Source organism: Corvus moneduloides, chromosome 2 (assembly GCF_009650955.1).
Source record: "Corvus moneduloides isolate bCorMon1 chromosome 2, bCorMon1.pri, whole genome shotgun sequence".
NCBI lineage: Eukaryota > Metazoa > Chordata > Aves > Passeriformes > Corvidae > Corvus > Corvus moneduloides.
Genome location: NC_045477.1, coordinates 113,065,744 through 113,091,556, shown reverse-complemented (window position 1 = coordinate 113,091,556; position 25,813 = coordinate 113,065,744). Strand labels below are relative to the sequence as shown.

At 36.3% G+C, this 25,813-nt stretch overlaps 1 protein-coding gene across 13 annotated transcripts in view; it reads left to right on the top strand.

Moving 5' to 3' along the window:
- The window catches only part of DMD (dystrophin), a 1,179,964-nt gene that overhangs the window by 962,366 nt on the left and 191,785 nt on the right, over positions 1-25,813 (top strand). For 11 of the 13 annotated variants that reach the window (XM_032100882.1, XM_032100878.1, XM_032100881.1 and 8 more), the window contains 2 exons: positions 19,977-20,149; positions 23,591-23,747. In XM_032100882.1, the coding sequence (XP_031956773.1) occupies positions 19,977-20,149; positions 23,591-23,747 (330 nt within the window). Of the gene's footprint in view, positions 1-19,556; positions 19,623-19,976; positions 20,150-23,590; positions 23,748-25,813 lie in introns of those variants that run through there. The other 2 variants (XM_032100890.1, XM_032100889.1) reach the window with 2 other exon arrangements.

The window sequence follows — 25,813 nt, the reverse complement described above, 5'->3', positions numbered from 1 at the left end:
ATTCTGACTATTTTAGCACTTCACAGAAAACATCAAAGGTTGAGCCACAGTGAATAGATCTTGCCAAACAATTTATGTTTCTGACTTTGAATTACATTGGCTAACTACTGTCTTATTTATTTTTAATAAGTGTCATGTTTAAATGTGGTATTATTGCATGTGAAGAAATGTGTTTAGACAAATATGACACTATAGAGATTAGGGACATGGAAATAGCCATGTGACAATTTAGGATTTCTATGAATTTCTACATGAAGCTCTACTTTGAACAAATATTCCAAGTTTACGAGTTTTTTCTAGGTTTGGTTCTATTATAAATAATTGCAGGTAGAAGTGAAAGTCTAAAAGAATTGATGTTTGAGGAATGAATGAACAGAAGTGGAGGTTGGCAGATCTCTTTTGGGGTCTCATTTAAAGCAGGGGTAATTTGTGAAAATTCAGCTTTGAAATGTTGGTGCACCTTGTGTTTGTACAACTAGATTCCATTGATTAAATGTCAAAGTACCAAACTACTTGGATATTGGTTTGGGATTTGCGTTAGTTTTAATTTAGGTGAGTACTCCACATGGAGGAATAGTGGTTTGGAGTATGGTAGCCAATTTAGTCTTATATAGTAAATTCTGTTTGTAACATATAAATGTTACAATCTCTTGATGAAATGACATTGCGTTTCTGAGGGGCTTTTGGTGGTGTTTGTTGGATTGGTCTTTTTTCCACCTGTTTCTGTCTTTTTACTCATTTTATTTAATACTGGACAAAAATGTGAGTCCAAGTAAGAGGAATAAGTATTTAAATCTCTGAGACACATAATTTGTACAAATTCTTTAGCAAAGATATCAAAAATAGCACTGATATGAAACAAGCTCTGTGAAAAGTAGTCAGAATGACTTTTAAAAAGACAGTGTCGAATATTTTACTGCTCCATGACTCAAACTGCTAAATTTGCAGTTTCTGAACTTTTTTACAGTGAGAAAAAAATTCGATGAAGGCATTTGTTTACTCCGTAATATGTACTGATGTGATCTTAGATTTAATACCCAAACAGAATTGCCTTATAAATAAACTATCTGAAGGCATATTTTTAATGTGCTGTTAAAAATAGTCTGTTCCCATTGGATCTAACCATCCGAAGCTTATGCCCATTTTATTTTGTGAATTGTATGTACTTTTGAAAACAAGTGTTGTATTTCAATTTGCATTTTGAATGCATCTGCAAATTGTGTGTGATAAATTGTTGGAAGTTATGAGAAGGGGCTCTAAGCAAATAGTGCCATAGCAATAAGACTGTTATACGTGACAGAGAATTTCTATTTCACAGTTCACAAGCATTTTCAGAAATTCTGAGACCTTTCACACATGAGCAGAGTAGGCACAGTATCTCATGCAGAGTAAATCTAACATTTCTTTGCTGCATCAGATTTACTGTGCATATACTTTGAGACTACACAGCACATGAGCAGAAGTTATTCAGGATTTTTGTCTGTGCTGCCCTTGATGAAAGCACTTAGACAAGCAAACTGCACTGTACAGTACATACAAGATGTCACTGCATATTTAATCTAAACTAAGGTGATTTATCCCTGCAAACTGTGGAGAAGAAAAGTGGTATTGTCACATTTACAGGCCCAGATTTCACAGTGGAAGTGGAGAATACATTGGAGAAAAAAGCTGGACTAAACCAACATACCAACTCCCTTTGAACAATGTTTCCTTGAGACCAGCAAGTTTTTGAAAGCTTCAGGCTGGAAATTTTCAGTTGAATCTTGTGGGCATAAAAATGATCAGAGGCTTATTTAAAGAAAGAATACTTCAAGTGGGAAGGTGGCTAAAATACAGTCAAGAGCAAAATGTGCAGAAATTTCTGCTGGGAGTGAGAGCTTTAGTGAGAACTTGAAGTCAACTGCATAGATTTTATTTTTTGCAGACCCAAAAAAAATGCACTCATACATTCATCCTCCCCTGCTGGCTGGGATTAGGGGACATTTTGGTTGTTTGGGTTATTTAAAGAGAGTGTAGTGTGTGAGTGTGCTGGAAAACTTGAGGGTTCTTGGCATTACAGCTACTTTAATGACATAAAAGAACTGCTACCATTGGAGGGGTTCTTGGGAGCACTGTGGTGGTTGAGAAGCTCTGCTGATCCACCCTCAGAGATATGTGGCTGAATAGCAAAAGTCCTGGTGTGGGCTTTAAACACCTCAAATATCAAAGGGGGAGTTTCCATTTGAGAATATCTGAGAGAGGCTGGACTTCAGAATGACATCTGCCTGTAAGCATATAAAGGTTATCCTTTTAAAGATATGTGAAAATCAAGGGATTAATTTAATCAAACTCAGCCTACCCTGAGGCTAAAACTGCAGTGGGTTATGACAGTGTTCATTATTTCCAGGTGTAGGAAGATTTTGCTGCTCTATTTTATAGCAATAAAATTTGGAATGTGATATTCGTATAGATGATTTATATGTTATGGGTCTTTATCGATAAGGAGAAAATTCTAAAAATTTGTCTAAGAGTTGCCTAAGCCCCCACAGCAGGGGAGTTAGAACTAGTTTATCTTCTAGGTCCCCTTGCAACCCAAGCCATTAAAGCATTAAAGTAAAGTAATGAAACTAGATATGAAAAAATATGGAAGGCAAAGCTGATGTGAGAAGGTGTCAAGTGTAGAGTCTTGCTAAAGTGAGGACAACTAATGTGTAACTGATAAATCTTCATAATGATCAGGAGCCTGAACAAAGGTAGAGTGCTTTACACATTGCAGGTAGAAGAATCAAGTAATATATATCAAATCAGGCTTTTGCAATATCTGTCATCTTTTTCATTTAGTCAAATTATGAACTAGCTAGAGGAAGAAAGCAAATAGAATATTTTATGATGCTATATGTGGGAGAGTTTATTAATAAATCTTATAGCAGTGTACCTACTTGTTTCCAACATGCAATTTTGAAGTTGCCAGAGTATAAATTACTGCTGATGGTGAAAAGGAACTCTACTTTAAGGAAACATTTTGCAAATCAGTTAAAACAATAACCTGATCTTAAACATTTGTTAAGGAAGTAAATTTTATGCTCAGGATTAGGCCCAGGTGTCAGAGCTTTATTTGAAAATAATGAAAATATTTGAAAAAGTTTCATATTGTGAAAAAAATTAAAATAGGAAAATAGGTAACCCAAATTAAGAAGAATGAACAAGATGAAACTCTGTCATCCAAGGCAGGAACATATCACACTGGACATTTATAAAGTAGAAAGCTTTCTTCTACCGTCTGTACAAGATATTTATTTAATTTAATGTATACATTTTAAAAACTGTACTTGCTAAAAGTTAATGTTCCTGTTACTGATTTTTCTACCTGTCAGCTATGGTGTCAAAAACTATATGGATTTGTCTATTTTGTATAAGTAAGTAAATATTCTGTATGGTCTTCAGGACAGATTGCTAAGATTCAACATTAACACTAACATTTTAACTTTTGAACATTTTAATGAAGTTTGAAATAAATCTTGCATTTCCAATAAGTTGCCAAATACTGCAGGGAAGAAAAAGTCCAAAAGCAAGTGTAAGATTAAAATTGTTGCTGAAGCTAGTACATGCTAGTAATTAAAAAAGACAGTTGGTTGCCTTTTTCATTTCCTTTTTTTTTAAGCTTAAGAACCCACTCCTGCTGTGCAGAGTTAGGAGTCCATCCTGGTACCTCTTTTGTCATCAGTACTTTTGCATGCGCATACAGGCAGAGATTTAACTCTTTAAGGCTATTGGAAGAGCACACAAACCTACAGGGCCCCAGATCTACAAAGATGAAGTGCCTTGTAAGACTAATTTCTTTATATCCTTGTCATATAAAGCTAAGCCTGCTTTAGACAATGAAGTAAGATAAGTGATTTATGTGCTGACCTCCATTTATTATCTGCAACCTTACTGGGGTTTTTTTTGGGGGGGGTTATATGCATTTAGTCTTTTTTATCTTGAGTTCAGTTCCTCTTCTCCATAGAGGACCAACCTCAAAGATTGATAACAAATGCAGTTTCTCGTAACTCCCTTCTCTCTTCGACTATCCTGAATAAAATATGTTGAATTAATTTTCTGTTTTCCTAATTTTTTTTTCGTTTCCATCCCCAAAGAGATACAAAGATAAAGAAAAATTAGTTTCTACTGTGTTACTTAAGTAATTGTATAACTGCTATCGAGCAGTAGCAAACAAAGTGGTCTGAGCAAGTGTGTATAAAAAAGTAGGATTAATAGTGGTAGGCTTTTAAAAGATCAAAACTTGACAAGACAAAATTGGTTATTTGACAGTTACAGAATTGGCAATTAAAAAGAACACAGTAAGTATCCTATTTCTGAAGACAGGAACATGTGCTGCTGTTTGATTAAAACTGGCTTGTAGACTCTATACTTCATTCAGCCCTTGCCACTCTGTACAGAAAGGTCCACAAAAGAAATAGCTATCCACTGAAGTTTGAAGGGTGAAGCAAGAAGATGGAAGAAAAATTGTTTACAGTGAAACAAGAGGTCAGTAGAAGCTAAGTGGTTCTATTGTGAAACAAAAAGAAGTTAAATATCAGGAAAAAATTACCAGACTGGGTCTTACCAAGCTGTAAATAAATCTTCTTTCTATAAAGGTAATAATTGTTTGCTTATAACATAGAATTATTCTGGTTGTTTTATACTGTGATGGCACATCACAAGCTTTATCTAATTTGCTTTTTTGCCCTTCTCTCTGGTGTGAATTTACTGATGTGCTAAGTGTGGATTATATTGTCCAAAGGAGTCCATTTGGATGTTTCAGGGTTATGCTTTATTTCTTCATGAATTCTAAACTATCTTTCTTCTTCTTCAGCCCTGTAGATATAGTAGACATCCACTACAACATCTTTGTTTTCCAGCCACCTAATCCTGACCCAGAGACTGTGCACCACATGATCACACTGTAGGGGTGTGCAGTAAAAACCTCTCCCTTTCATGACCCAAGGTGTGACACCTCCACCTGGCCTGGGCTGCCTGCCCTCCTGAACAGCCTGGAGTTCTCCATCCCAGAACTCCAATCCTGGAATTTAAGCTTAGTGGAAAAAAACAACAAGACAGTGGTACCAAGAACAAAATAGCTCTGCATATCTCAGAACCTAGGCTTGAGAGGAGGTTAAGGTAGAAATTATTTTCTCTTTCAGTTACGTTTCCTTAGGAAATTATTGGAAAATCACCGAGCAAAGAAACTTAAGGACATCTTCACTGCAACTTATCAGAAGAAACAAACAGACAAACGAAAAACCCAACAAAATCCATTTTCATTTGTGCTTGCATCTTTCCAAAAGGAATTTTCGTTTTTCTGGTGAGACAGGGATGACCAAACTTCTCTTCATGAGCAGTTGCAGGAAGGCATGGTGGTGAAATGGAAGTGTTGTTTTTCTAATGTAACATCTTCAGTGATCTTCATTTTCTGTTTTCATAAATTCCAGAAAATTTTATTAATGACTAATGAATACTGTGAGCCCAATACGATGCTGGTCTTAATCATTAAATATTTCAGGTTCAGATCTCTGTTATAAGGACATGTAACTTCAGTGACAATTCACATGTTAGTAGTCATTTTAAAATTTTTTCCATCACAGGTGAAAGAAATCTCACAAATGAAACAAATCAATGTCTCTTGCTGTTTTTTTGGTTTGTATAAGATGAAAAGTTGTAAAAATTAAACAGTTCTAAGGCATTCTTCAGATTTTTTTTTTCCACAGTTTATTATTAAAGGAAATTTCAATTATGTTACCTCTCCAAGTCAGTCGTTCATAAAATGGTCCTATCTCATTCTGGGTGGGATTTTCAAGTGTAACTTGAAGTGAAACTCAGAGAATAGAAGTTTCCAGGTCTGAAGTGCCCCAAAATGAGTCAGTTTAAAAGAACTGAGTACTACACAGTAGTCTAGTAATTTCCCTCTCTTCCTTTTGGGTTGTATTTTGTGTTGTTTTTTTGGTCTTTTTTCTATATCCTAGCAATCAGTAATAATTTCAAATACCTTCATTTAAGTGTCAGCTAATAGGAAAAAAAAGTAGTACTAATATTAATTAACTTTTTAAAAGAATGATCTGCCGGAATCCTGGATTTTCACATAGGATATAACTGAGCCATTGATTTGCTAGCTGTCAGGGTGCTTTTTGTATTTTTAAGGAAGGAACTAAAAGTAAAACGCCTTAGGTTAATTCCAAGTCAAAGGGAATTTCAAAAGTCTAGCTTTTTCTTGAAACAAAGTTGCTGAGGTTTTACCACTCATTGCCAGAAATCATTCTAATACTGTAACTGCAGCATTCTGATTGCTATAAATATTGCCCCATGACTTCTAGGGAATGCAGTCACATAAAAATGTTGACATTAAATAACTGGGAAACGGTATTTAGACTAATTATACTCTTTAAATAAAGATGACATGCAAAGTCAGATTATACAGAACAATAAACATAGAGTAGACTAAAGTTTTTATTGTCCCGGTTTTGAGAGGATCTGCAATGGAATTTATAGAAGTCTATTCTCTGTTTCAAAGGAATTAAACCCAAGACTTGTCTGGGTTTTCCAGGGATGAGGGATCTCCTTGGTTTAAGCTGGCATTGCCCTGCAGGAGACCTGAAGGATGACTTGCACGGGTCCTGATGGTGTTCTCCTCTGTAATAGGCAGCCTGCAGCTGCCACATCCAGGGTGAGCTCAAGTTTTGGAGTTACTACAAAAGTAGAACAAGACATATTGCAGTAGCAGGCAGAGTACTGCCTCTCTTCTAAAGCAAGCCTTTTGTGTAGGGGGGAGTTTGTCAGACAGATTTAACCTGAGGCACTGGTATGAACAGCAGGGAAAAGTTGGTCCATCCAGTTTCACAGTTCCTTCAAGGAACTTTCTTTTTCCTGCAGAGGCTTAGCTTGACTGTTTAGTGCCCACCAAACATTTTCCTTCCTGCTCTTGTATCCTTTTGAGCAGAGCCTTAATCCTTCTGATTTGATGGTTTTCACAACAGAGATTAAAGCAGCACTGATTGATAGAAAGCTAATCCTAGGCAATGGTTACTTTTCTATCCCTGAATTTGGGATGCTGTCTTGAGGTTTTAGGGATCACCTGCTGTTGTTGGTAAATCAGTGCAGTCTGTGCTTCAAAGCTCACATCCCATCTGCACAGAGCTTGGTGTTGTGCTGCACAGAGCTTGGTGTTGTGCTGAACAGACTGTGTGTGTCTGATTCTTGGAATTAACTAAGTAAGATCATTTTGGCAGATGGTTGCTGTGGCATGTGTGTAGGTATATTTGAAGGATGATGGCATTACTCTATTTCCTGATGATCATACCTTTGCTTATGGAAAAGACTTTCCTTTTGCCTGGGTGTTTTTGTTTGTTTTTTTTACAAATATGCAAATATATGAATTGTAAAGTCATTCCTTGATGGTTCTTTTTTTTTTCATTTCCTTTAATCTAAGATACTTCTGCATACCAAGCATGTCCTTTGGCAAGTAAATGAATGTAAAAAGAGGAAATGTAAAAGATTTGCCATATTTCCTTTTCATCAGCTCCTAAAATTTCCTCCTACAGACTATTTTATTTCATTTTGTTTCTTATAAGGCTGCATCCCCTTGAGATATTGTTTAAGCAGCAACTCATGTCTGTGCTCACTTGCGTGTGCCCTTGGCAAACAGACACAATTGCTGAGTAACAGGCATCAGAACTCTGAGTGTCAGTGTTTGGTTTTCAGGCTTTAGCAAGATTGCAAAGGGAAAACAAAGCTCCACTGGGAAACTGAGCATCAGTATTTCATTTAGTGGTAGAGTTAGATTATGAAGCACTGTATGTGAAAGGGTATTTTTTTTCAGAAAACTCACAGATGTGGGAAGAGAATTCTGAATTTTCTCTATTACCAAGTCAGTTGTATAGAAGCTGTTTGAAAATTACAGACAAATTCTCAAATTTGAATTTCAAATCAACATTTTTTTTTTCTTAATTTTTTATAAAAGGTACTTTGGTAAAGGAGATGAGATAAATAAGAAAGTTGACTTTTCCAGGAAGTTATTTCTCTCTTATGAAGTTGGTCAGTCATGAAGTTTTCTCAGGCTTAAGAGGTGAAGGTAAGCTTTTCACTGTACAGACAGAGGTTTTTATACTGATGTTAATCAGACCAATTTCAGTTTAACACAATAGGCATTTCAGATAAAAACAGTGTATCTGAAAAGAAGTTTTGGTTTCAGTGAGACTGACCACTGAATGAGTGCATGATACAGGTGCATTATTATCCCTTGTTCAGTGAGTATTTGCTGAATAGTGACATTACTCTTTCAGTTATGAATAGGTTCATACCATGAGAATTATTTCTACACAAAATTGATTATATGTCAAATATGTGTAGATAGACGATAATAAGTAAGTGGCATTACAGTGAATGGTATAACAGTGACTATTGCTATGAGTCCCTTGACAGATATTACATTCATCCTGTTTCAGCCATAGTTTGCCAAATTTCATCTTTTAAATCTCTGGGATTTCTTATTGTCATTCCACTGGGGTAAGGCAATGACCTAGGACTTCATAAACTACTTCTGGAATATAAGTTATATAGTCTCTCTCTGTCTCTTCCCTCACCTCTAGCCTGGATTTCCTGTTATTGGGAATTCATATGCAGATGTTAGCATATAATCATTATAGGAATTATTTTACATCACTTCTAATAAGATAGGAAATGTATCTTTTTTATCAAAGGTACAAAACATATCATGTGTCTCTTCTTTTGTGCTTAGTTTTCTGGGCTTAAAATCCATACACAGTTCTTTTTAATTCTCTCATAAAAACAGTAGTGATACTTCAAAGAGGATTATAGGAAAAAAGGATATCTTATTTCCATTGGGAACATGTAACTTCTGGTTTTGTTTCTGTAAGCAAACTGTACTCCCTGACACAAAGGTAGAAACTATCCCTCTGTGATCATTCACATGCTACACAGTAACCCAGATACCCCTGTTATCATTTCCTCACATTCTTCTTCATTCACTTTTTTATGTACAAAAGTCCTTTGAATGGGTGTTAAAATTTGCAGAGTTTTCTAGAAATCAGAACACGGTATATTGCAATTGACAACTTCATGAGAACTGTAATTGCTGCGGTTGTAATGTGAAGAAAGCTACAAAGTTGCTTTATATGCAGAGTAGAAATAGTGGGTGTTAATCCTAAGGGAATGCAAAGTAATTTTTTTTTTTTCTAAAAGTGTTGCTTCTTTCTCTGAGTTTGATACAGATAGATGTGATAACTAATGAGTGTGTGCATTGGGTTTGGGTAGCAGGGGAGTTACCAGGTGGCTTCAGTAAGGGTAGATTTAGATTGGAGATAAGGAAGAATTTTTTTTACAATGAGGTGTTAAAACACTGGGAAAGGTTGCCGAGAGAGGTGTTGGAAGCCCCATGCCTGGAAATATTCAAGGTAAGGCTTGACAGGGCTCTGAGCATCCTCATCTATTTGAAGATACAGGGGGGTTGGACTAGATGGTCTTTAAAGGTCTCTTCCAACCTAAGGCATGTTATGATTCTATGAAGGAGTAGGAGGAAGATGTTCGAAGAGCTGAATTTATTTCTTATTATCCCAATCTGATTTGATTTATAATAAATTAAACTTATTTTCCCTAATAGAGTCTCTTCTGCCTCTGATGGTAACTGGTGAGTGATCTCTCCTTGTCCTTACCTTCATCCTGACCCTTTTGTTTTACCTTCTCCCTCCAGCCAGCTGAGAATGGCACCTGGCAGGGTCAACCCACCACACTGTGCATAAATAAGATGTATTTTTTTTCAGAATTAAATTAAATATGAGGTGGGTTGGTTGGTTGGTTGGTTTGTAATGTGTGTTGTTTTTGTTCTGGTTGAATCTGAAGGGAATCTGGGAGGACCACTTTTAGATGGCAGCAGTCCTGTTTAAACTGAACTTATCCTGCTTCTGCTGCCTACTGTCAGCAGGGTTCATACGAAAGTGGGCATTGTTGGTATCTTTGGGTGCCCTACATGAATGCCATTCAGAAGCCTCTTGAATATACAGTTGCTGCAAAAGCTGCTGTGCGAGTAAAACAGTTATGGCAATCCAGGTTTCCACAATGTCTTTTCCTTTTAATTTTTTTTTTTTTTCATGAAAATACAACTTTGTCTCTTGAGAAGTAGTTAGCATTTATTATGAACAATAAACTGACAGTCAGCTCTTTTTTGTTGTAATTTGATATGCTGGTTTTGACAGTGTCATTTCCAAGATTGCCTGTGGTACTATGCAGTGTTCTTCAGCGCATTTTCCAGCTTTGGGTGGTATAACTAATGTGGCTGGACTGCATGTTTGAGCAAAGTCTTCAGCTTTCTGAGATACTTGAGCCCTGTTTCCAAGCGTATTCCTGAATTTTATGAATGTGTGAGACCTCAGGTTATTTTATGAACTGTTTTCTGAAGAAGTATCTCTCAGCCACATGTTTGTGTCACATTTAGTGTATCATTGAGACCAATGACAAAAACATATCAAAAACTTCTGGATATGAGAGTGACTTTGATGTGATTAGCAGTGAAGTCAAGTACTTGAAGTGTCCTGTGTCAGCAATTTATAAAGTGTTTGATAAGTAATCTTGACTGAAAAGCTATAAAAGCAATTCCAGGGTATAAACCTGGGACTGGATGGCATACTTTGGAGTGACAGTAGGAGAAGAGACATATTTGATCTCTACAGAAACTTAAGTAGGAACACATGAATTTCCTGCAATATTTAAGATCTGCCTGATATATTGACTTACTGACAAGAGTGTATTCTGTCTTCTGAGGGCATATCTAAGCCCTGAGTTCTTACTTAAGTTTAAAGAGAAAGAGTCTGATTCTAGATGGGAATGGTGGTTTTTGTTTGCCTTTTTTTTTTTAATTTAATATATATTTTCTTTACTATCTCTATTACTGTATGCTCACCTCTGTTCCTTCATTAGTACCAAATATACTTTAAGTTTAAAAGTGTGCATTTCACTTGTCATAGCTTTTTGCTCTTGGAGCTGGTTCACTTACCTGGATCGAGATGAAGACACTTACATGACTTGACCAGTATGACTTCTGAATTAAAATAATTTAATTTTTATTATGATAGTGGAATTATTTCTCTTTTACTGGATTGAAGGGAAAATAGAAGGAACAAGTGTATTTCTTTTCAATTGGTGGATTTGAGAAACTGAGTGATCCAAATTAATAGATTTTTTTTAATGTCAAACTGAAAAACATGAATAGAAGTTAATTTTCACTCCCAAATAACTTGTCTCCTAAAAAAAATATGTTAAGATACAAGTTTATCTCATGTCAGAATTTGCTGGTGATCTCATTATTTTTTCCAGTGATTTACCATTTTAACCTGATATTGTATTTACTGTGGGAGTAAATGCATCTTGCTAGTAAATCCAAGAAAATACCAAATAATTATTTTCAGAATGTAAATCTTATTCAGAGACCCCTTGATCCAGGAATTCTGTTCAATTTTGCTTTTGATTTCTGGCTGCAGCAAAACATGGTTAGACTGCCACAGAGAGACCAATCAATATGACAGTTAACGTTGCCATTTGGAAGGATTTTGTTAAAAATGCATTCCTTTTCCAGATTCTGAACTTTTTCCAGTTATTTGCTTATTTCAAGCCAGTCAACATACATTATTAAAGCACCTAAAATAAATCATGCAGAACATGATTCTGGTGTGGTTCCAGTTCAGAAAAACATAAAATTAAGGAACTTGTTAGAGCTGAAAACTAATGAGGATGGGCCTTTCTGTCAAATTCCTCACCGATGCAGCTCTCCAGTAGCAGTCGGAATGGTTGAACACCTGAGAGTGCAGGGTAGCAACAACAAGTTAACAGACAGATGTAGCACTACTCATTTCAATTCAGCTGTTGAGTTTGGGGTATTGAGACAGTCCAGGTTTAAAGGTGGAGGCACTGGTGCTGTGGTCATCCTCTATTACTGTGCCAGCCCTTTTGGCAACAGCTCTTCAGGGCTGCCTGAGCCTCTGTGGCTCTGCCTATTGTTGCATTTAGATGGGGTCCATTTACACAGGGAGGTGCCATAGGTGGTAGCTGTGGCCTGTTGGTTTCTCACTGGGCATTTAAATATGTGGTGTCCCTCATACTGAGCAGGCTTGTGGTTCAAACATCATCAGCAAGATAAAACTAACTTTCCTCATGGCAGTTTAAACCCAGCTCGCGTTAATGAGTAAACTGACCAACACTTGGTGAATTCTGTTTTGTTGTGACAGGAACAGCCAACATCAATTGTTAAAGTGACTTTGATAACACTTGAGGGCTGTACAGCAGCTTTCTCTGTGGTAACCTTACTGGCATCTCTTGCTTAAAACCTAGGAAGTCAGAAGAACCTGAGGCCACATTAACATGACCTGGATTTCCACTGAAAATCAAGATGAAATGTATTTTTGCCCTTTGTGTTGCACAAGTGCCTGCCCTTCCTGGCCCTTCCTCCGGACATCTCCAGTAGGGAGGATTTGACACAAGTAGTGAAGAAGGACTGGAGCTTTTCCCACATTGTCTCTAGCATAATGCCCACCGGTTCCCAATTAACCTGGCTTTGATTAAGAACAGTTAATTGCAATGGATCTTGCATGCTGGTGAACACCTGAAATAGTATAAATTCTTAATTGAGATCTCGTTATCTATGGAACTATGAAAACTCCTTCTAAAAGGACTGCTAAAACCACTGCAGTTATTGGTCTGCTTGGACCAGTTTTAATAATGTGTAATGTATGAGGCCTCTAGTTTCTGCTTTATGTTTTGGGTTGTTCTCCTTTAATAAGATTTGATGTTCTTTTAGTTAATTGAGCATCATGTTATGAAACTGGCATACCAATTATTTCTCTCCAGATATCAATGATGTTACCAAGAAAAACTTTAAATGTCAGGATTTTTTTTAGAAAAGAGGAAAAGATTGCAAAAATTATTTGTGACAGAAGAATTAGGATAATGCTTTGAACAGAAATAATTTACTTGAAGTGTAAAATGCCTTCAATTTTTGTTTTAAAAGGATATGAAAGAGTATTGTATATGTGCATTTGGGGAAGGATGAAATAAATATGAAGTCCATAAGTGCTAAAATATGAGATACCTTATTGTAACGTTGGTGTACCATTTCTGTGAAACACATATGCAGTTCTGTACGTAAAAATAGTCTTTCTTCTTAGAAAGGTCATTTGTGCTTAACAGATATCAGGTATTTTTCTCTATTGGTTAGCAAAAGAGAAAAAAACCTGTCCTTTCTTCTTTCATAAGATTTTTATTTTCTCCAGACCTAGAGACAGTTATGTAGTTCAGCCTTTCCAACTCTGTGTTGTAAAAGGAAATCAGTATTATTTTGAAGTAGCGGAATGTCAGCAGAATTAATAGAGGTAAATGCTCTCCAAACTATGCAGCAGGACTTTAGGACCTTGCCTGAGTAACAAAGTAGAAGTAAATGTTCCTGTAGAGTAAGATGCTCTTTGTGCTGTTACTCTTTGATTTCTGGAAAGTGGAGAGAGGAAAAATTAGACATCCTGAAGGTAGCAGCATAATTATTTTGCTGCAGAGAGGTTGCCAAAAGATTGACAGAGTGAGTGTGGTGACAGCATGTGCAGGTGGAATGGATCAGACATTCATTGAAGTACGGGGGTTGGGAGGTGCATATTTGGTGGGAGCAGACTACCTTCTACAATCTAGAAAACTCTGCTAGTTTGTAATGGGCCTTATGGTTTTGCTTTCAGAAAATTGTGTGCATGATTCTATGCACATTTATGCTTTTTCCCTCCTACTCACTCAACCCTCAAATACAGAGTTTTCAAAGGCAGATAGCTAAGCCCATTCTTAGACATCTCAGTAGAGGTGGCTGATTTTCTGACACACAGAACACTTGCAACTCCTACTTGAAAAACGTGCTTTGTTTGCTTTGTTGGATTGGCTTGTCTGAAAGAGAGTACAGGCTATGTTAGTAAAATACATATTTATATTTTACACCATACAGTAAAAGTTCTTCATTGCTGTGGCTACAAGGAATTTTCTGCATTAGTGTAACCTCAGACTAACATGATGTTTCTTTCTATTTAGGGTTTCCATCCTAGATATAATATCAAGAAAAGTAAGCAAACAGTGAAAATAATAATTTCCATTGAAGTTACTATTATCAGAATAGAATATATTTCTCTAGACAAGGATCAAATCCTAAATGAAACCATAAATGCAGGAAGATTTGTTTCTTTAAACATTGGTTTCTTTATTTTATCTACTTATTCATATTTTCAATACATGTAAATAAACCCAGGGTTTTTCTCATTCTTCAAAAAACATGTACAAGAAATCCATAAATCCCTCCCAAACACATGGAATTAGCTAAAAAATGGAATACAAATTAATTGCTGGAGGTCTCAAAAAATTGGTTATTTCCCTACGATCAAGGGAGAAATAAAACACCTTGTGCTTTGGGCAAAAAGTCAGTTCTATGAATAAATATCTGCACACTAGAGACAAGTATATGTTCAAATGATTGTGTTAGTGCTCTTAAAGGGTTACTATTCCAAAGCTGAGGCAGCCTTGTAAATGTAAATAAAATCCAGAAGCCCACACTGCATTTGCAGTTACTGTCAGCAAGAGATTGCTGCATCCTTGGATGCACCATGTAGTCTCTTGCAATCTGAATATAACCTCAACGGAAGGCTCTTTTGCCTTTATAAAAAAAATATTTTCTGAAAACAGCCCAACTTGCTAATGAAAGCTTTTTTTATCTTCTGTTAGATGAAAATAGCATTCAAATATGAAGCTTGGTCATATCTTTATCTGGGACTTGTAGAATTTTAAACCATAACAATGATAGATGCAACTCACACAGATTATTTTCTGTAGGGCAAAGTTACAGTTTTGGCTTCCATTCATCAGCACTTGATTCTCTCTTAGAGGACTAGCTCTTACCCTTTTTATCTTGAAAAATGTTTTGTGAAACCAGAAATGCCTTAATTATATTCATAAGCTTATCTTTACAATGGAAAAGACCTTTTTATCGTTCTTTTTAATCAAGTCATTAGCATGAAACTCAGAGATGTAATCATACCAGACTGGAATTGGGGTCATGCCATAGGCTAGCTGAATAGGAGGCTTCTTGGCATGATGATGTATAGTCATTTCACAACAATGCTTTTAACTCAGTAAGTCTGCCCTTTAATTATATTTTAAATCTCATTTGAGAAGTTTCTATCATTATGTAAATTGTTCAGTGAATGGTCTCATTCTAAGACTCAATAAAAGTTTTGCTTATGGACTGGGAGAGAAAATTACTTAAAAGCTTGATGGAGGAATGGGGGGCATTAAAAAAAAAAAAAAAAAAAAAAAAAAAAAAAACCCAAATCCAACAACCAGTTCTTAAAAGGACTATGACATTTAAAAGAGAGAACTCCCATGGGACCAGAAATGCCTTGCAAACCAGCAGAAATACTTCACTGGTTTGTCCCATCATTAATCTAAATCACGGTATCTTCAGATACAAATGTTCTCTTCCAAAAAAGTATACATTTCTTCCTGTTCAAATGCTTTGATGGTAACAACCAGCTCACAAGGAGAGGCTGCCATAAAGCCTAGTGCAAACTGGCTTTCTTTTGCCAGAAGCAAAAGAAATAGATCAAGTGCACCTTGCACTGAATCTATCACTCAGGTGCTTAAAATGCATTTGACTTGCTGTGCTGTAGCCCTTAATTCAACATCTCCATAACTGTAACACTCAGAAAACTATTCCTCTGTCTGCAGGCAGGAGAATAAGCTGTGATCCTGAGAGCAGTGCCACGTGCGTGGATTTCTGTGCCTCCAAAGTGTGCTGCTGGAGTGTGCCAGGGCGCTGAAAAAATGTCTCAAACTCTCTGAACTCTCTGAACCCTCACACAGAGTTTATGCTTTAGGCAGAATCAGAAATTTAGAGGAGTTTAGATGTAATTAAATGAAATCAAGTGGGATGATTAATTTGAAATCCAATTGCTAAACTGCTAAGATGTGCTTACAGAGTTGCAAATAGAGGAGAATTAGGGTCCTTTAGTTTCTTTAAAATATTGCATAATGAATTTTTTCTACCTTGTATAAAAGATAAATGTTTCATCAGCCATGCTGCATTGATTTCCATGTTTTAGTATGACTCATCTATAGTCCAAGAAATATAACTAATTCCTTCTTTCTAGGACTTCACTAGACGTGTGTCGTGTCCTTTATATGTTATGTCTATGCATTGCATGTGGGATACGAAGGATATTGACACTGATTAATTATTTCTGCTAAGATATCTCAAACCATATTGAATTCTTATGGGATTAGCTGTGCTGTGTGGAAGCTGGCAGAACTTTGAGTGCATTGGATTTCACAGTGACAACTCAGCTGCACTTAGCAGGGCTCTGTGTAAAGTAAAACCTGGGGAGCCACAGGTGAATTTCTTCTTCCTACCAAAGGAATTAGGGCAGTGAGGATCTGTACTTCCAGGGAGAACGGGAGCAGTAATTCCAAGGGGAAACAACTGAATTGAGCAAGTGAGAAATATATCCATCCTCTAGCTTTTTGCAAGCATTGGGTGTGCTCAATTACCACATTAGTGTACTTCTCTGAAATCATGCATGGTGGTTTCAAGGGCTCAGGACAAAAGTGAAACAGCCAGAGCAAATTTCCTCACCCTGTTTTGTCCAACAAGTTTTCCTCAAGACAAAATGCATTTCATCTCTTTATTACTCTAGTTCTCTGTATTAGTTGCACGCTTATTCCATGTAATAAAATAATGTAAATACACATTTTTAAATGTGCAGAAACCTCTAACCTCGTAAGTTTCCACAGACAAATATCATGGTGCCTTTTGTCATCTAACTGTATAGTTCATCTTAATAAAGGAGGACTTCACTCAGCACCTAATGGAGTTGCAGTTCTCTCCAGATAGTTCAGCTCACTCTAAGCAGTAACTTGTGATCAAGAAGATGCTTTTCATTTTTGGTCTCTGTTCTTTTTAAGAGCAGATAGCCAATCTTTTTTCAACACAGTCTCAGTAATAACAACTACAGCAAAAATGCAGCATACACTCCAAGTGTAACTCAGTAGAATTATACCGGGATGGATTTTTTTATCCTCTGTAGTCTTTTCATGTGTTTGAACACATTGGAAAATATGAAAGTGCAATAAATAATATTTATTTAGTCTATATGCTATGCTTCATGGTATGACATCAATGGTAGCATACTTTTGCAAATATTTTAGCAGTTTTTGAGATTAAATAGCTCTTCCTGCTTTATTGTTGTCAAGAATAAGAATCTAGTTCATATTGTGTTTTTGAAACATGGATTTATTTATTTCAGAAAACAAATAAAAGGTGTATAGATCTTTTTCTTATATGCTCTGTGCTTCTCTTGGAATGTGTAAGTGTCACAAAGAAAGGTTCTGACATGCACCAACCTAAATGGAGCAAATATCTTTATTGTTGTCTTGCTTCTTTGTCAGTGTAGGCTTTCTGCATAGCTGCAATAAACTACTTTAGGGAGCATTAGAAGAAGTGCAGTATTACACAAGTAATTTGGAATAAGGAAAACTCAGTCTAGAATATTAAGCTTTTGATGAGAATACTTCACTTTTCATGTTCATTGCCCACTTAACTATCCAGATGTGTTGTGGTAGTATGTAGTATTCTGAAATAAAAAAGGATGTGGCTTGCTTTCATTTCCAGAATTATGTATGTGTCAGGAGAAAAACATAAAATATGTAGACTATGAGACACATTTTCTAAACACAAGAAAAACGTGGAAAGGTTTTTTGCTTAAATTTTATGAGTATATGTGTGGTAAAACACCAAGAGGGCATAGATTTGACAGCTTCCTACTGTGAATAGTTACTCAACATGTTTCATGGCACATGTTATTGCCACGGAAAAGGAACAAGTTTGTAAGTTTGGTGTTTCCATCACTACCCTGAAAACTAAGAACTTTGTGCAACAGGTAGTGCATATAATTTTTTCATCCAATAATAGATTTATTGTTTATTAAATGTAGAAGGACCTTAAAACTATACAGACGTTAACAGTTATCTTTTTTGCTGTGAACTTTATCCTTCCTTATACATTGTTTCAGCTGTTTACATCAGTATTGTTAAACTTAACCTAGTTGAAATAATACCTCCAAATGCATACATGGAAGGAAAGAAATTTGGTTATAGAGTATTCTTCATTCAAGCAAACAAAAATAAAGTATCACAGCTGGAAACTGGAGCTAGCAACATTCAGACTTGAAATAAAATACCACTTTTCAAGTAAGGACATTCATTCCTGGAATATTGTACATTTTTATGTACCTTAATAATGCAATTTTTAAAAATATAAATTTCCTGAACAACAATAAGTAAACACAATGTTTATAATAAAGTTGCATTCTGCAGAGTTAACTCTGATGTACATCAAACTCATTCCTAAGTACTTTACTGCTTGAATGACGATAGATAAGTAAAATAGTTGGGGAAGGATTCTTACACTGTATCAAAGACATTGCTAGCCCAGCTTAAAATTTCCCCAAATATTATGCTAGTCGTTGCTGTGAAAGCAATAGGTATCCAGTTAAGGACATTTGGAAGAGCAGTAGGTGAGCAAGGACAATCTATTCATGATTCAGTGCAGCTAACATTGCACTTAAAATATCAAATAAAACCAATTCAATTAAGAACACACCAAGTAGACAGATTGTGTGCTCCCCTCCTTCAAAGTCATTCTTCTGATGAAAATTGCCAAAAATTTCCATTGGGGACTATCTGTGATGCTCAGTTAGTACTGGGTCTTGTTCTCAAAGGCCATAAATCATTTCCTCTTCCCCACTTCAACCCTAGCACTCCCATTTCAGGCAGCAAGAAACCACCACCAGAAATCTTAGTGCCCCAGCATCCCAGGAGAAAATGTAGAGCTTTATTCACTATTCATTATTTCTTTGTGTCTTTGTGTGCTTCTTTGTTTGAAAGTAAAAGTACGTTTGTGCGAATGTGGCTGCATATAAAGTACATGTGTGCTCATTCATGTACGTGTTGAAATTATTATTATTATTATTTTTCTTCTATTTAATGACCTTGATTCAACCACTGTTCTCTGCAACTGAATCTGACCTTGTGGAGCTGCAGCATGCAAACGTCTTGGGGAAGGGCAGCCAGCGTACAAAGGCTGCATTGAGTGAGTGGGCAGGCAGGAATGCTGGTACCAGGCAGCTCTCTAAAGAATGTTCTTTTGGCAGAAACAGCCGTGCTAAAAATGAGGGGGAAAAAATGAATTCAAAATTTAGAGCTGGCCTGCAGTTACGAGGCGATAAGAAAAGTTGGCTGTTCAACATGAGCTGCCAGTTGCATATTCTAGGTCCTTGCTATTCTCAGGCCCTCCTACAGCCATGGCCCCAACCAGTGTTTTGATATAGCACAAAGTGGTTGTTTATTGCTATTGACTGCTGAGGCCTGTGCTCCAAAATGCGTCTGTCAACAGAATGTAAGTGAACTTGGCATTTTCAAGCCCGGCTGCTGCAGACGCTGGATTTCTTGGAATTGTCATGCAGCAGGACCGGTGTTGCAGTCCCCAGCTCAAACTGAAAATGTTGCACAGGAAGACGTATCATGTGAAGGTCAGATTTACCTGAGATCCTGAGGATTTTGTGTTTCCTTGTTTTTCCCTCATCAGCACAGTAAATATATCTTGTCCTTGCTTTGTTGCCTGTCAAAGGCTACACCTTTAGCTTTCTAAATTTTGTTCAGTATGCTTCATATGGAAAAAAGGTCGAATTCAATGCTAATGGCCTTCATGTGAAAGGGAAATGTGGCTGTGTATACAGGACATGATATTGCTGTAAAAAAGAGTAATCGAAACCTGTGCTCTCTGTTGCACTGAGAATTTTTCCACTCTTTTGAAAAATCATGGTTTCTGTGATTTTTTTTTTTTTTTAAGAAATCAGATATATTGTTTTCTATTCCTTCCATAGGAGCTACAGGCAGAAATTGATGCTCACACTGACATCTTTCACAACCTGGATGAAAATGGACAGAAAATCCTGAGGTCCCTGGAAGGCTCTGAGGATGCAACCCTGCTGCAGAGACGTCTGGATAACATGAACCTCAGATGGAGTGAACTTAGGAAGAAATCCCTAAACATTAGGTAGGACCTGAACCTAAGCAAAAGCCTACCACTGGTGTATTAGATGCAATGCTGCAATTTGCAAGTAAAAAGGTTTAATTTTGTTCTGTTAGCACATTTTTTGTCTATTTTGAAATTATTTGTGCTACTTTGAATGCTGTCTTAACTTTGTAAGAATGATTAGGTTTTTTGGTGTGAAAATGATAGTAGAGGATTAGGATTTGAGGCATATGATGAGTTTTTTAATTACAGAAAGAAAGATTACCATGTTTAAACAGTAACTGTATCCCCTCTAAATGTGTGCTTTTTCTAGTACTGGGTATGACTTATCAGTGAGTCATGAAAGAAAGTGATTAAATAACCAATATTTATGATAAGCTTTATTTTAAAGGCTGCTATTTCCAGTGCAAAACTAAAAATATCTTTACAAATGAGAAGACAAAATATTTAAGGTTTAACTGTTGTCAGGAGAGTGGACAGAATTGCTAAACAAAACCTAGGGGTAAAAGAAATCCATGGGTAGTATCATGAGAGGAAACACTTTTGCTTGCAAGGAAAAATGTAATAAATGGTAACATCACAAATTATCAAGTGGTCATTCAGGCTTCAATGGACTGAAGATTTCATTTCAAAAGAAATTGTCTGGGAAGCTTTTCTTCAGAAACAGGACTTTTAAGATAGGCAACCCAGCTCAGTTGCACTCAGTCTTGGTCATTTTTTCATTTTCTCACTTGCCGTGTGTTGGTGGTAGTTCAGAGGGCAGCAAAAGACAGAAGTGTTTTCCAAAGTAATGTATGAAATATTAGCTTTTTTCAGCTCAGGTCCTGAGGGAGGTCAGGCTGTGTAATGACAAAAAACATCTTCATATCATCAATCATTAAAAATAAATGAAGGCTGTGATATTGAAGAGATATTAGTAACTAAGGAAAAAGACACATAGTCCTCCTTTTTTCTTTTCTTCTGAGTAGCAAAAGAAGAGGGATAAAACCCTTCAAGGTATCTGATATTTTTTTTTTCTTTGCATTCATTTTACCCATGAACTTGCTCAAATACAGTGTTTTTTGAGTTAAAAATAGTCAGTTGTCCAAATATCAGTAATTAAACGTATGCGACTTTCTGTCTTCCTTTTTTTGCAGTTTAATGTATTTCTGTCATTAATTGAGTCTGAAGCAGTAAACCCCAGTTATATCACAGTGACTTCCTACATTACACACTCAAAGCAACAAACGTCCTCTCTAAAATCTTTGCTTCCAATAAAAGGCTTAAGGTCTTCAACAACTTATTGATTAGAATAAGAAACAGTTCTTAAATTCTCAGACCTTCAGTTTAAGTGTTGCTGGCCACCAGACTAAATGAAGAGGCTCTTCCCAGTCTGCCGGTTTGGAGCTCTTTCTACCCATAGCACAGGATGGAATGGATTTCATCATAACTAGCAATGCTTACACAAAAGAGGGATTAGAGAAAACATATGAAATGTTCTCCAGGCATCAGTCCCAGAAGTCTCTTTATTTAGTGTTAGTTTTAGTCTGCTGAAACAGAAGTCCCATGCCGTGGATCAGTTTGAGTGGGCATTCTTTTCTAAATGTGTTACATAAAATATATGATATTATATTAGATATTAGATAATATATTAGATATTAAGAGAAGCCAAGTTAATTTCCATTATTTCCTTTCTTTCATTCTGATATGTCAGCACAGTTTATCCTAATAAACACTTTCATATAAATAGAAGGGCTTGAGTTGGAAGGGACCTTAAAGATCTTCCAATGCCAACCCCCCTGCCATGGGCAGGGACACATTCAACTAAATCAGATTGCTCAAAGCTACATCCAGCCTGGTCTTGAACACTTCCAGGGATGGAGCATCCACAGCTTCTCTGGACAATATGTTCCAGTGCCTCATCACCCTCACAGTAAATAATTTCTTCATAATGTGTGGTCTAAATTGTCTAGGATCCATGGGCTTGTCTAGCCTTCACTGCCTGCAGGACTGGCCTCCCCCTACTGTGAAGCAGTTTTACCCCAGCTCCCAGATGCCCTGTGAGAGCAGAGATCAGAAGGCCTGGCCTATGTGTGTCCCTCAAATGTAGCATTCAAGTTTGAAAAAAGAGAAAATTTTCCATCAGCTCTCATACTTTGAGAGCAGCTGAGCTTTCTGTCAGCTTGTGGCTGATCTGTCCCTTTCCTTTCTCTTTCCTTGCCACTTTAATTACCTGATGTAAGAGACTGGAAAGAAGACAGTATTCATAGAGCATTTCAGAGAAATGCAACTGTCCCTGTCTTCATCAATTCCTCATTTCCTTATCCAAACTAATTATTAAGGTCTGATGGCTCCATGTTTTTCACATTTCTTTATAGACCATTCTATATAAGGTATAGAATTCTTATTGTCAGAAGAGAATGATTTTATGTGCAATCACTGTAGAATAAGATAAGTGTTATATGAACAAAACTAGGACTTAAACAGAAATGTATGAAATAAAAGAAAAAATTTCTTTATTTCCCAATACATTTTTTCACTTTACTCTTATGTAATAATCCTTTGGTTTGAGTTACTAAGAAGATTTCTTACGATATCTGGAGGTGAATTAGGATTTTTTTCAAAACAGAAATTAAAAAATAGCATATTCATAAGTCTAGAGAGACAAAATTTTAGTGTGCTTTATCTATGGTACAGAGGAAATTGAAGATTTTATTAGTCCAGCTACAGAAAACAGTTGCTGAAATTTAGAAGCTCAATACTTGATCCCAAAAAAACTACATTTATGCATATACAGAGGAAATATTTAGAAAATGTCCTTATGATGGAGAACTTTTTTGCATAAAGTGCTATTTTGTCTTTTAATTTTCCCAGTGTTTCAAATAATTTCATTCACACCTTTGTTTAAAGGGCACAGGCATTTGGCTAGATAGTGTATGAGGATTCTGTTGGCTTTAACAATTTCCTCATGACTTTTTTTTTTTTAAAGAATGGCATTGCTTCTCTTATTTTAAAAAATTAAGAGAATGACTCTTGTATGAGTTGAATGGTTTGTGTCATGGTTTGGAGCAATGCTTGCTCTTCACTGAGTTGGAAAACTACTATCTATATTTTAGTTAAATAATGTCCTAGTAATCCTAAGTAATGACTACATTTTTCATGCTAGTCCTGCATAACATTTGTGCATTTCTAGTGAGACCGACAACTCAGCACAGGCATTACACACTGCTGAAGAGGAAAACTAAAAAAACTATAAAAACCCCAACCAATCAAAAACAAAAATCAGGATATGTGAGAAAAAGGCAGGAGTGTGGAACCAAATTTAGATCTGTGTTGCCAGAATCTAATTCAAAGCTACTGAAGCTATTAAAAAATCACTATGTTAATGAAACACTAGGATCTTTCTCAGTAAATAAGCTTGTACATTTTGGTTTTTACTTTTACTGTGACTGAATCTGTCTTATATTTAACACATGCTTTCAGATCCCATTTGGAAGCCAGTACTGACCAGTGGAAGCGATTACATCTCTCTCTTCAGGAACTTTTGGCATGGCTGCAGTTGAAGGAGGATGAATTAAAACAGCAAGCACCCATTGGTGGAGATCTTCCCACTGTGCAGAAACAGAATGATATTCATCGGGTATGGAGGTCTTTTAAATTATATTTTGGTCATTCCTTTTTTCTTGGCAGGTTAGTGCTGCATGACACAGTCCTTGTTGGAAGGAATTCCAGCTATGGCTTTCAAACTCAGCAGAGAAAATCAGCCTTTTGGAGAAGGAACTGTTAATAACCATGACCTTCAGAGACCTATCACAGACAGGCAGATTTCATAGAACAATTACTAACCTAGTAATTTTTGAGGATTAAATAAGTAGTTCTGACTTTTTTTCTACAGCAGGCATTCCAACTTCATGTATACTTTTTGAAACCCTGGTGTGAATTTTGGGGACATTTGTGAAAAGAGTAGCTGATACCAGCTCTATTGCACAACTCTGCACCATGAAATTATTGTGATAACTGTCTGTGGTTCATACTGGTTTCGTCAGGGAATTCTAATACAAAGTTCATAGCAGACCATCATATGGGGGACCATTCTAGACTAAGATTTGTATTAAAAGGGGACCTACATTGAACATCTGTACAAGAAATGGGTTTTTTTTAAGCCCATCAAATGAACAACCCTGAGAATGACACTTCTGAATAATTCTTCATACAAAGATTCACACCAATTTCTTTCTTTGGTGAGGGTATGCTCAAAGTATGTATCCTGTGTTCAATCAATTCACACCAGTCTGATGCTAACCCAATGTCTGCTTTCACCTAAACACTCTTTAGTTTCATATGCCATTGAGATCTATTCAGGTCTGAATGCGAAATCACAGTTCTAGTACCTCTATAGTACAATATACATTCAAGCTCTCCTCTCCTTCATCCACGTGTCATTAGTTAAAATAATGGCATTATGGGAGGGTTTTACTTCCTGTTTGGTGTCTGATTATGCTTCAGTGTGCTATCTAAAAAGTTATTTCAAGCAAATGTAATTTTTATTGAAGAATTTGAATTATCAGTCTGACAGCTTGATTCCATGAGAATATTTCAAATCCAGTGATCATCCTCTCAAAGCATTGTGCTGCATATATGTAAAAATTGTGAAACTTGCCACAGAAGGTATTGTTTCTGAAGTTCCTAAATCTCTGATTTTATTGCTTAATGAAGAAATGTGAAATGGTGCCATAAAACAAAATAGGATCAGTGTTTTTTCCGTTCATCAAGTAGCTGTATATATTACCCTTCCTCATGGGAAGGACACATTTGAGAACAGATAGTGACATCAGATTTGGAAAGTGAACATGACATATCTTGCTGCTTGAAGTTGTTTGGAGCCCTGAGTTTGTGAAAAATCAGGAAGCCCTGTATTCAGCCAGGCACACTATTTTTCCATAGGCACACAGGCATTCAGATACTGCAACAAACTGATGGGAAGTAGTGTCAATGCAGTTTGTCAAGGACCTATCTTCACCAAATGATTGAGAAAGCAAAAGAGAAAGATGAACAAAAAATATCTCTTCTCTCAGTGCCAAATTTTTCTAAGATAATATAATGCTTTTCTGCAAGGGGCATCTTTGTCACATTTCCTAGGTCTTCCCTCTGGAGAGGTGATGTGTAGGATGTGTCTTTCTCACAAAATTTTATGTGGAACTTGAAGCACTATTACAGAGACAGTAAGGTGAAAACATCCATGACTTTATGGGGCAGCACCATTCCTTTTTTCACCTTTCACCTAAGAAAGTTAAGATGTGTTATATATAACCATGAAAGTTAAGAGAGGCCTGAGGTCTGTTCTAGACATAAAGTAGCAACTTCCATAAAGTAGTTTTAAAGCCCATCCAGAATATCAGGATGAAAGAAGCAATATAGATGTTGCTTTAACTCAGCATGACATTAACTCAAACTCTCTCCAAAGACAACTCTTGAGCCGAAACAAGAGTTAGAGAGGGATTTTTATAGAATAGTTACAACAAAACTTTTTCCATCTAAATAATATTTGAGTCTTTGAAAACATTATTCTTCTCCTAGACAGAAGAAATATTTTTTTTTTATCTAAGTAAATTACTTCTCATAATATTTTAGTATTGTATATCACTCTATAAGTGGTTTAAGAGTTTCCCAGAATTCATCATAAAGGTGGCAAGTCTTCAGTGATGA